The 12,365-nt window shown below is 36.4% G+C and overlaps 1 protein-coding gene across 4 annotated transcripts in view; it reads right to left on the reverse strand.

The window, feature by feature from the left end:
- The window catches only part of LOC126260928 (ubiquitin carboxyl-terminal hydrolase 47-like), a 155,854-nt gene that overhangs the window by 93,589 nt on the left and 49,900 nt on the right, over nt 1-12,365 (reverse strand). For all 4 annotated transcript variants that reach the window (XM_049958425.1, XM_049958427.1, XM_049958429.1 and 1 more), the window contains one exon: nt 10,653-10,848. In XM_049958425.1, coding sequence (XP_049814382.1) covers nt 10,653-10,848 — 196 coding nt within the window. The remainder of the gene's footprint in view (nt 1-10,652; nt 10,849-12,365) is intronic.

Below are 12,365 nucleotides of genomic sequence, written 5' to 3' on the forward strand. Positions count from 1 at the left end.
CCTTCCATTATCGACGATCTGTTTTTTATAATTGTGTTGAGTGTTGAAGGGGCTAGTCCCAATTGCTTCGCTAGCTCCATGCGACTCACGCCAGGAGATGCCTCCACTTTTTTAATAATAGAAACCTTCTCTTCCATAGAAATATTCTTCCGCTTTTCACTGATGTCCACTGATGAAAGCTTTAAAAAAACGTTATATCGAAGACACACACTTACTAGGCACACGAACTGTTTGCTGCTCAGCTCACACAACACACTACTAACAAGGGAACCTCCCCATCGCAACCCCCCTCAGATTTAGTTATAAGTTGGCACAGTGGATAGGGCTTGAAAAACTGAACACAGATCAATCGAGAAAACAGGAAGAAGTTGTGTGGAACTATGAAAAAAATTAGTAAAATATGCAAACTGAGTACTCCATGGGCTAGATATGCAACATCAAGGAGACTGTGAACTCAGCAGCGCCGTGGTCCCGTGGTTAGCGCGAGTAGCTGCGGAACGAGAGGTCCTTGGTTCAAGTCTTCCCTGGACTGAAAATTTTACTTTCTTTATTTTCGCAAAGTTATGATCTGTCGGTTCGTTCATTGACGTCTCTGTTCTCTGTAATAAGTTTAGTGTCTGTGTTTTGCGACCACACCGCAAAACCGTGCGATTAGTAGACGAAAAGACGTGCCTCTCCAATGGGAACCGAAAACATTTGATCACAAGGTCATAGGTCAACCGATTCCTCCACAGGAAAACACGTCTGATATATTCTATACAACACTGGTGACGGCATGTGTGTCACATGACAGGAATATGTTGTCGACCCACCTAACTTGTACACCTGGCGAATGGGTAAAAAGATTCTTCTACCTTGCCCGATTTAGGTTTTCTTGTGGATGTGATAATCACTCCCAAAAAAGTGATGAAAACATAAGAGTTTTTCACATAAACTGAAAATAAAAAATTAAAATTCTCACTCGATGAAAGACTCAAACCTAGGACCCCTCATTCCGTAGCTGCTCTCGCTAACCAGGAGACCATGGCGCTCCTTGACTCCCATTGTCTTTGATGTTGCCTATCTTCGCATGGACTACTCCGTATGTATATTTTACTAATTTTTTTCATAGTTCCACACAACTTCTTCCTGTTTTCTCGATTGATCTGTGTTCAGTTTTTCAAGGCCTATCCACTGTGCCAACTTATAACTAAATCTGAGGAGGGTGCAATGGGGAGGTTCCCTTGTAAGTACTAATACAAAGCATCAACTGAAATGGCGCCAAAAAGATCGCAAGCAGAATGTGCGTCACATGTGACGTGACCGAGTTTTGCCGCTGACATATGAAATACGCTGAGCGCAGGCTTTCCGAGCCGGTGCAAACTGTGAAACCACAGAACGGAAAACGATGCGTCTACATCCAGTCACTTAAACGTTATAAAGAGGTAAATAATTGACCAGGGTTCCAAAAATATGAACGTTACATGGAGGAAACTGTAATATAGAGGAAACACAGTAAAGAGGAAAATTTAACATTGTTTATATTGGCTTTTGATCAGGACCGAAAAAAACGGACGTAACATAGAGGAAAACATTATATGGAGGAACGTTATAAAGAGGTTTCACTGTAGTTACAGGAGAAGAAAAGTTAATAGTCACAGGGAACTGGAAATCAGTAGTAGGAAAAAGAAGAGAAGGAAACGAAGTTGGTGAATACAGACAGGAGCAAAGGAATGAAAGAGAAAATTGCCTGATTAAATTATACTCTGCGTAAAATTCTATCATAGCTAACACTTTGCTTAAAAAGCATGAAAGAAAGCAGTATACATGGAAGAGACCCGGAGACACTGGAAGATATCGGATTGATTGTGTAACGCTAAGAGAGATTTCGGAACCATGTTTTAAATTGTATGACATTTCTATGGGCAGATGTGGACTCTGACCACAATTTATTAGTTATTAACTGTAGACTAAAACTGAAGAAGCTGCAAAAAGGTAGGAATTTAAGAAGATGGGACATTGATCAACCGAAAGAACCAGAGGCTGTAGAGTGTTTCAGAGGGTCAGAGGGAGCAATAGGGAACAATTGACAAGAACAGGGAAATGGAATACCGTAGAAGATCAATGGATAGCTTTGAGAGATGAAATTGTGAAGGCAGCAGAGGATCAAGTAGATAAAAATATGAGGGCTAGTAGAAATCTATGGCTAACACATGAGATATTGAATTTAATTGATGAAAGGACAAAATATAAAAATGTGCTAAATGAAGCAGGAGGAAGGAAATATAAATGTTTAAAAAATGAGACTGACAGGAATGGCTAGACAACAGATGTTAGGATGTAAAAGAATGTATCACTAGGGGTAAGGCAAACGCCACCTACAGGAAAATTAAAGAGACCTTTGGAAGAAAGAGAACCACTTGTAAGAATATCAAGAGCTTAGATGGAAACCAGTCCTAAACAAAGAAGGGAAAGCAGAAAGGTGGAAGGAGTATGTGGAGGGTCTATACGCGGGAGATGTACTTGAGGGCAATATTATGGAAACTGAAGAGGACGCAGATGAAAATGAGATGGGAGATACGGTACTGCATGAAGAATTTGACAGAGCACTGAAGGACTAAGCCGAAACAAGCACCCGGGAGTAGAAAACAATAGCCTTGGGAGACCCAGCCATGACAAAACTCTTCCATCTCATGAGCAAGATGTGTGAGATAGGTGAAACACCCTCAGACTTTAAGAAGATTATAATAATTCCAATTTCAAAGAAAGCAGGTGCTGACATGTGTGAAAATTACCAAACTATTAGTTTGATAAGTCACAGTTGCAAAATACTAAAACGAATCCTTTACATAACAATGGAAAAACTGGTAGAAACTGACCTTAGGGAAGATTATTTTAGATTCAGGAGAAATGTAGGAACGCACGAGGAAATACTGAACCTTTGACATCTTGTAGAAGATAAGTAAAAGAAGACAAACCTACTTTTACAGCATTTGTAGACTTAGAGAAAGCTTTTGGTAATGTCGACTGAAATACTCTTTCAAATTCTAAAAGCGGCAGGGGTAAAATACAGGCAGCAAAAAGATATTTACAAATGTACAGAAACCAGATGGCATTTACAAGAGTTGAGGGACATGAAAGAGAAGCAGTGGTTGGTGAAGGAGTGAGACAGGGTTGTAGCGTATCACCGATGTTATTCAATCTGTATATTGAGCAAGCAGTAAAAGAAACAAAAGAAAAATTTTGAGAAGGAATTAAAGTTCAGGGAGAAGAAATAGAAACTTTGGGGTTCGCCGATAACTCTGTAATTGTGTCAGATACCACAAAGGACTTGGAAGAGCAGCTGAACGGAATGGACAGTGTCTTGAGAGGAGGATAAAAGATGAACAGCAACAAAAGCAAAAAATGAGAATAATGGAATGTAGTCAAGTAAAATCAGGTGATGCTGAAGGAATTAGATTAGGAAATGAGACACTTAGAGCAGTAAATGAGTTACGGTATTTGGGGAGCAAAATGACTGATGATGGTCGAAGTAAAGAGGATATAAAATGTAGACTGGCAATGGCAAGGAAAGTGTTCCTGAAGGAGAGAAATTTGTTAACGTCAAGTACAGCTCTACCCATCTGATTAAGATCAGATGGGTAGATCATGTAACTAATGAGGTGGTACTGAATGGAATTGGGGACAAGAGAAATTTGTGGCACAATCTGACTAGAAGAAGGGATCGGTCGGTAGGATGCATTCTGAGGTATCAGGAGATCACCAGTTTAGTACTGGAGGGAAGTGGGGGAGGGTAAAAATCTTAGAGGGATACCAAGAGACGAATACAATCAGCAGAGTCAGAAGGATGTACAATGCAGTAGTCACTTGGAGACAATGAGGCTTGCACAGAATAGAGTAGCATGGAGAGCTGCATCAAACCTGTCTTTGGACTGAAGACAATGACGACAACAAGAACAAGAACACCAACAACCACCACCACCACTAATATAGATCATAGAATTACACTTAAAATGAGAAGGTAGTAGGGACCGAACAAGTCTCAATTAAATAAGCAATGTAAAAGTACAATAAGTGCAAGACTATGTTCCTGACACTCAAAATGTTTTCAACAAAGTAAATGTATCTGAACTGGAGAACACAGTTAACAGTGCTGTGTGACTGAAGTACAAACACCCAATGATGAAAAAACATTGTAACTGTGTCACTAATGCCTGTCAGAGTAGAACACATACATCTCTGAACAAATAACAGACTTTCTAATGAAAGACTACAAATAAAACTTTGATTAAAGCAACACAGCAAGCTTACAAGTATCATACATCTTGAAGTCACTAAATAACAAAAAATTGTATAATTTACAATGACGTAATGGTTTCATTTATGATGATGGTCCCAACAAAGGATTGCAATGCTGCATCTCAGACCTCAAAATAGGTTAAATTACATAGTTCATTGTGTAGAGAATGTTCAAAATATGTCGTGAAAGGTATATTTTGTGTCCAGTGAAATTACTGGTTGCATGAAAATTGTGCAAAATTAAATTTACAGCAACTGATAAAAGACGATTCTCCCTACTGTTTGCTTATTGAAATGGTTGTACTCTAATTACAGTGAACTCAAAAGAAGAAATTATTAAACTACTTCAAAGTAACACTGAAACTCTGACAACAAATTTGACACTAAAAGAAGTAAATGTCAAACTAGTTAGTGAAAGAAAATCCTGCGTATGTGGAAAACAACCGATTACTGAGCAAAGTGGCAAAAATTCGCTCACACGTAATACAATGAATAATATTACAGAGAACTCCTTCAATGGAACAGTAAATGATAAACATAAATGGGCTACCTACAATCAAAAGGACAATGTTCAGGTGCAATACTAGAGTTGACAAAAAGAATTTACTTTTAAAACATGATTCTACATATAATAATAATAATAATAATAATAATAATAAAGTGTTACTGTATCAAGTTACAAGATCAATGTTGGAGCTAAAATTCAGTCCCATCAGCTAAACAAACATTTTAAAAACATGTTGAGCGCAAAAATTAATCCAGTCAAAAATGTGAACAAAACTGCAAATACCACCAATTAAAAACATGTTTTAATCTAAGCGGGAACAAATTCTTGAGTGAAACAAGGAATCTGATTAGCCATCAAAAACTGGATACACTATATCAAGGTTGATGATCAGTGCTATTATTCACATAAGATCGGTAAGTGATACTTACATCAGCAGAATAAATAGCGGCATTGGGGAACAGAGCAACAGGCCTGGGACTGTATTCGTTGGCCAAACAAGTTTTTACGTCATTAATGTCTGGGGAAAGATGGACTATACATTAATAGCTTTAAGAACTTAAGTAAAATTTTCATAGAGTTGTGTAAAATCCTACAAAGCAAGGGAAACTTATACATTCTGGTGGGGGCGACAAAGCAAAGGTACAAACTGAAAATAAAAAGTATGGTTATGAAAGAGAGGATGCACGTGAAATAACAACAACAACTTAAAATTCTGCTTTCAGAATGTGTAAATATCAAAATAATCTACCCAAATGAACACTGGTTAACACAAAATTAAACACATTTTAAAAAGAATTAATTGTTTTAAGCTAGCTAACAGTTTTTGTAAGAGAGACAAATCTCCTGGAGCTTCCTGCATTCTTGCTGACTCATCAGTAGGTTATACAGAAAGAGAAAATGTTAGTTGTTTACATGAAGAGAATGTGTTTGATAGTTCCTCTAAACAGTTAGACTGTCTGAATACAGTGGTTCTAGCAATTTACAGAATTCCTGGATGCGCTGTAACTTAGCTAAACTCCATTGTCTTTTAGAAAAACATCAGTAAGAAAAAAAATGTGACTGTAGCAGACTTCAACATACATGTGTTAGCTGAAACCATTGAATCAACAAAATTTCACAACCTAATCTGAAATCTGGCTTTAAATTATAACTTTCCTTTGGATATTAGAGGACACAGAAGACCAGTGACTTGTACTGATAACATTATTACAAACTACCAATTTGAAAATTCAAGTAAGTACCAGTACCACTTAGAATGAGGTATTTCAGATCATAAAACTCTGTCCTGAGCTCCAAAAGGCGGATAAATTAAAGTCTCCAGAAGTATAATAAACAGGAATTTCAGCAAAAGAAATATGGGTTTATTCTGCAATAAACTAAGTATTTTAACTTAGCCTGTAGACCACTGCAGTTCAAGCACCATAAACTAGACAAATCCTTAAATTGTGTTAAGACATATTTAATGAATCTTTTCCTCTTAGATCTTTCCAAAAGAAAATAAGCAGTAAAATTAAATCAATTACACCAGGAATAAAAATTTCTAGTGGCAGAAAGAGTGAACTACACAACAAATTACAGTGAAACAGAAATCCCGATTTTCTTACGTATGTCAAACTCTATGAAGCTGTATCCAGGAAATTTGTAGTGGCAGCTAAAAAAGAATGGCAAATAATACATTTATCCTATAACAGAGAAATAAAACTAAAATAATGTGTTCAGTTGTTGAATCAGAATTAGGAGTGAAGTCAAAAGTCAAGAGATCTTCAAAATTAAATTTCAAAATTATATTATAATAAACCCTGTTAAGATGTCAAGTTCTTTCCATGAATTCTCTTTAAATGTAGTAAGGTCGGATGTAGATTTGGTAGCCTATCAAGACATGACAAATTTCATAAGCTTGGAAAATAATCAGAACACATTGTTTGAAAGTTTAAAAAAAAAAAATCACCCAAAGGCATGTGGAAAATGAATTTGTTTTTAAAAAACAAAAATCCCATCTGGGTGGGATGACACACCATCTTCCATAATCAAGAGTGTGTCTAATAACATTTCATAACCACTGTCAGTATTTGTGACCCGATTTTTTGAGCAGGGATGTTTTCCAAACATATTGAAACAAAAGCAGTATTCAAAAAGGGATCAACAGAAGATATGGAAAACTACCACCTAATCTCCCTTCTTCCTGTATTTTCTAGAGTGTTTGAAAACACTTCAGCAAAACAAATTCAAAAAATTCTTAGTGTAAATGACCTAATTTTTAAAACTCAGTTTGGACTCCAATGGGGGGAAAAAGCATTGTAAGTGACAACAAGTTTATTCACACAGGAATATCTGATGATCTGACAAAAGTATTTGATTCACTGAGCCACTCCTTAATTTTCCACAAATCATTGACATATGGAATCAGAGACATTGCTTTACAATGGGTCAGCTCTTAAGTGACAGACAGGACACACAGAGTAAGTTTAACTTTTAATTCAAGAACTTACTCCTCAAACTGCACAACAATTTCCCAATGAGTCCCACTATATTTGATATTGGGGTCATATTTGTTCCTATCTGCATAAAACGACCTCTGCTTGCTACTGACATCATCAGCAAATAAAACTGAATGAACATCATTTCTAATTGAAAATTAGGTACCTGAAACAATTCCAGAAGTGTCAAAACTACTCTACAAAAACTTGAAGCTTGGTCTCATCAAACTGGACTGAAACTAGATGTAGCTAAAACAAAAATAATGCAATTTGAATGTATATCATTAGAACGGAGTGACATATGGTAAACTGCAGGATCAAGTTATCACAGAAGCTAAACATGTACATACTGCTACTTTGAGTCAGTTATTAGTTATGCCAAACTCTTCTGGGGGAATCCAATAAATGTCATGAGACTACTGGTATTGCAAAATAAAATCATTAGGAATGTGTGTGTTGTCAAAACAACGGGTATCCTGTTTACCATTGTTAAAAAATTCAAAAATACTAGCTATTCCCTCCCTTTACATTTATGAGGTGGTGTTACTTCTATATATACATAAAGACAATTTCCCGACTGACTGACTGACTCACTCACTCACTCACTCACTCACTCACTCACTCACTCACCTCACTCACCTCACTCTCGCCCAGCTAAAACCACTAAGGATGGAAACTTGAAATTTGAAGAGGGTGTGGATCTTGTACTGTAAACATTGTTTAAGAAGTGATTGACATTACACTCCTAAGGGGGCAATATAGGGGATGAAAGGCTTTTTGAAAATATGTCGCTATTAAGGCAATTTTGAAGCTAGACCTATGAAAATTTGTATTTTATTTTTCTGTCAGAAATTTAAAAAATTGTGTGCTCCAGCATTTTTTGCAAATTCAAGCACTAGAGGATGGAAATTCTAAAAAAATATTTCATTATATTACAAAAATTTCATTATATTAAAAAATTTTTAAAGGTAAATCTATGAAATCAGTATTTCACTTCTCGGTTCGATATAAGGAAATATTTGTGGGGATGCAGTTTCCATGCAAATACTACCACAACAATGCAAAATGCATGATTAACAAAAACCTTGAACTCCAGCTACTATAATTGCTTTTTGGTCAGAAGTGTATTCAGCAAAGATCATGCTTCTATGACCTTATTTAGCGTAAAAGTTTAGAAGGTGTTGCAATTTTTGAACATAAAAATTTGATTAAAGAAAAAACAAAAAGTATCTGGCCACACAATACAGTCTACATGAGTGAAGCAGTGGGTGCTAACCTAGTTCTTTTATAAAAATTGGCAAAGTGCAAGTAGGAATTGTGCATTGAGAGTTCCATACAGACTTAAAAATTGTGTGTGTGTGTGTGTGTGTGTGTGTGTTTTGGTCATGAGAATTCCAAGAGCGTATCAAAATCTCTACAGCAGTTCTTCAGAAAACCCCAGAAATACAAAAATAAGTGAGCAGGGGAGTTCTATTTATATACGCAGAGAGAGAGAAGATTTAATGGAACATTTTTATTTACTTATTAAAACATGACTACAACTCACATTTTATGTTTGCACACAGTAATGTTTGCCTATTACGCTTCTGATAGATGACGAATGCAATGTATGTTCAAATGACAAAACAATATATATTTTGTGATATGATTACAATTCAGAAAGTTAAAAGATTTTTTTACTTCATTTGTACCATAAAACATTGCTTCCTGTTGAATTTCACAATTCTAGATCAATGGGAAATACCCAATAGGTTTTGATAAGGGATTTTGCAAGTATCAAAATATGTGACATAAATGGCTGCAACTTTTGACGGCATTGACTTAGAAGCTTAAAAATTTTACAGCACCAAGGGACCATACACCTAAATATGCGACACAAATCTGAACTTGGTATGTCTACCCATTACTCAGAGTTCTTAACAGTGAGGCAGGCAGGCAGGCAGGCAGACGGACAACAAAGTAATCCTACACAGGTTTCGTTTTTACAGACTGAGGCACAGAACCCTAAAACTCAGCACACAGTAAACTCATTCCATTTCGACCACAACTACAGAAAGAATTTTAAACTCCTGACACTATGTCCAAACACCAGAGTGTATGGGTTTTGAAATTTACAATAAAATAAAGAGCTGTAATACATTTAAAATGGAACTTGGTTCACTGACAAGATTACTCTTCTCTTCTGGTGGAAAAGTGTTATTGTATTAAATTCATTGAGAATACTTTCATAGTTTGAACAAAAGTTATTATATATTTTATCTTAGTAAATTGGAAACTGAATATGTATTTGTGTAGCAGTATTGCAGCTTTGCATGTAAAATAAACTTTTGTATTTTTCTTTAAATAATGTTTCTTATTGAAAATCTTGACATGTCTCCTACACATTGAAGCAAATTATCTGGATACGAGATGAATAAATCACATTTCACAATTGTGACAAAGAAAACAATCAATTATTGATAAAATTATTTAATTGGATAGATAAAAACTCTACTCATCAAGCAGTGGCAGAATGCACAAACAAAATACTGTTGTTATTGGCAAGCTTTCGGAGCTAGTGGCTCCTTCTTCAGGCAGAAGGGTTGAACGGGAAGGAAGAAGAGTGAAGGAAAAGGGCTGCAGAGGTCTAGGAAAAGGGGAAGATTCTGGGAAAGTCACAAAGAACCGCAGATCAGGGGAGACTTACTGGGACTCCCCTGACCTGCGGTTCTGGGTGACTTTCCCAAAATCTACCCCTTTTCCTTGACCTCTCCAGTCCTTTTCCTTCGCCCTTCTTCCTTCTGCCTGAAGGAGCCACTGGCTCCAAAAGCATGCCAATCACAACAGTCTTTTATGTGTGTTCTGCTGCTGCTTTGTGAGTACATTTCACAATTATGCACATTTGAACCAGACATAAAAACTTTGTCCAGAATATACAAACAAATCCGTTAAATGTATCACTACACTTCTCGTAAATTTAAATTACATTACTTGAAAGAAACAATGAAAATCACGTCTCCTCAACACACATTTACAAGATTTACAAACCAGGGAATCTAATGGTGTGGATATGCTAATAATTGTGGCAAGAAGAAACTGGTGGCCATCCTTTATTGGTGTATAAATTAATAGCTTTCGTGATTTACTGTAAGATTTTCTTCTGTGAAATTCTTCCAAGATCAAATAATTAACATAATATTAGAAACGGCTTTAACTTCAAATCCAAGCCATCTGCTTCAAGTCTATGACTTCAACTAATTCTTTGCAACTTGTTTATCTCTCCACATGAAATTCTGAGTAAAGTTTCTTTCAATTTCAGTTCAATCTAATGTTATCATGAAACCAAGAAAAATATTTTCTTCAATAAGAGTCTAAATTAGATAGATAAACAAATTTTACTAAGATCTTACCTGGAATTCATTGTCATGGGAAATTAGACCTGCTTCTGTCCCTTGGCAACTTTCATCATCCAGAGCAGAGCCACTGTCTGTTGTACTGCTATCATCACATTTTACTACCAAGTCATCTGTTATTCCTTCATTTTCTTCTTTAATTTCATCCGATATTATAAAGCTGTTGAGGTTTAATACTTCAGGGAAAGTAACTCTATAAAAAAAATGTTTCATGATATTTTCCACATACAATAAGCGACACATACTTCTAGCAGTTACGGATAAATAAGGAAAGCATAGTTCAAGAAATTACTCTTGCAATGTTCATACTGCCACACACATAAATTAAGAGTACAGCTCCATCCTTTAACCTCAACATCATTTTCATTAGGAACCACTGTGAAATCCACACACATTTCAGAGTATTGCTGCAACAGCACCTATAAAGTCAGAACAACAAAGCACAATAGTGCACCAATATAACAGCATCTTTCGGAACAATCGTGACATGCAGCAAAAAGAAGACAACCCCTACAAAAAAAGTTTTACCAGTTAAATTACTTACAAATGACATATGAAGGACAAGTGGAAAAAATTCGTCTGGACAACATGTTTGTTGAGACTGACACAGGACTGGCTCTTGTTAATGAACATCAGACAACATATGCTGGAAACTGCCACCATTGACTTCAAAGCAGCACCATGCTTGATTTGTCATACTGAGAGACACGCATGGCAGCTCTGCCTGAGGGATAGCAGCAATAGCATATTCAAGTTCTGCTGTGGCTCTTCCAGCATGTGAGGATTGAGTACAACCGCCCCTTCAGTTTGCCCCCAAAGGTAAAAATCACAGGGAGAGAGATCAGACAATCAAGATGGCCATGAGACTGCACTCTCTGTCCTGTCCTCATCAAACACCTCACACACTTGTGAAAAGTGTTTCAAGGCAGTGCATGCTGTTGCTCTGTCTTACTAAATTGTTTAGTTTTTGAAGTATAACTTGGTATATACACTTTTCCTTGGCATTATATCTAAGACTGCTACATAATTTCATCTTCTGTGGGCCAATCTACATATGGATTACACACTTCCTGGACATGCCAGTTAGCTTTAACAGGTTGATGAAAGAATCTTGTTACAATGCAGACTCTAGACACTACGCACCAAATACCAATCTTGAGATTTAGCAATGGCTCTTCAAAGTACTGGTGGAGATTTTCTGATTCCTAATGGTTCACATTCTGTGAGTTGACATACCCTGGTAGACTGAACCAGGATTTATCTGAAAAAAATAAAAACTGAGGGTCCAACTGTCCCAAGTCCTTTTCACTTTGAAACCTTGGCCATACCTCAACACACGAATGTTTGCCTTGACACTAACTCGTGCACAACAATAAAATTGTAAGGAGACAAATTTAGATCCTTGTTTTGATAACTTTTTGAAACAACAATGTCTTAATGCCCACTTGCACAGATGAATGCCATTGAGATTTCATCAGACTTTTTTCCAGGTTTTCAGACTTTCCTTTACTCAAGCAAATGTTTTCTAGGGTTCAACCTCTTTTTGAATATTCACAGTTTTCATTCACTACAGAGCCCATTTCACTTCATTTTGCCACTAAGTTTTACATTATAGACTTTGATGGAGGTGTTTCCAAAACACTTCCATCCCTAAACTCTTGCAAAATCAGTTCTGCACATTTTTCACGAATTGTGCTTCATGAACATGCA

The sequence above is a fragment of the Schistocerca nitens genome, chromosome 5 (assembly GCF_023898315.1).
Source record: "Schistocerca nitens isolate TAMUIC-IGC-003100 chromosome 5, iqSchNite1.1, whole genome shotgun sequence".
NCBI classification, from domain to species: domain Eukaryota; kingdom Metazoa; phylum Arthropoda; class Insecta; order Orthoptera; family Acrididae; genus Schistocerca; species Schistocerca nitens.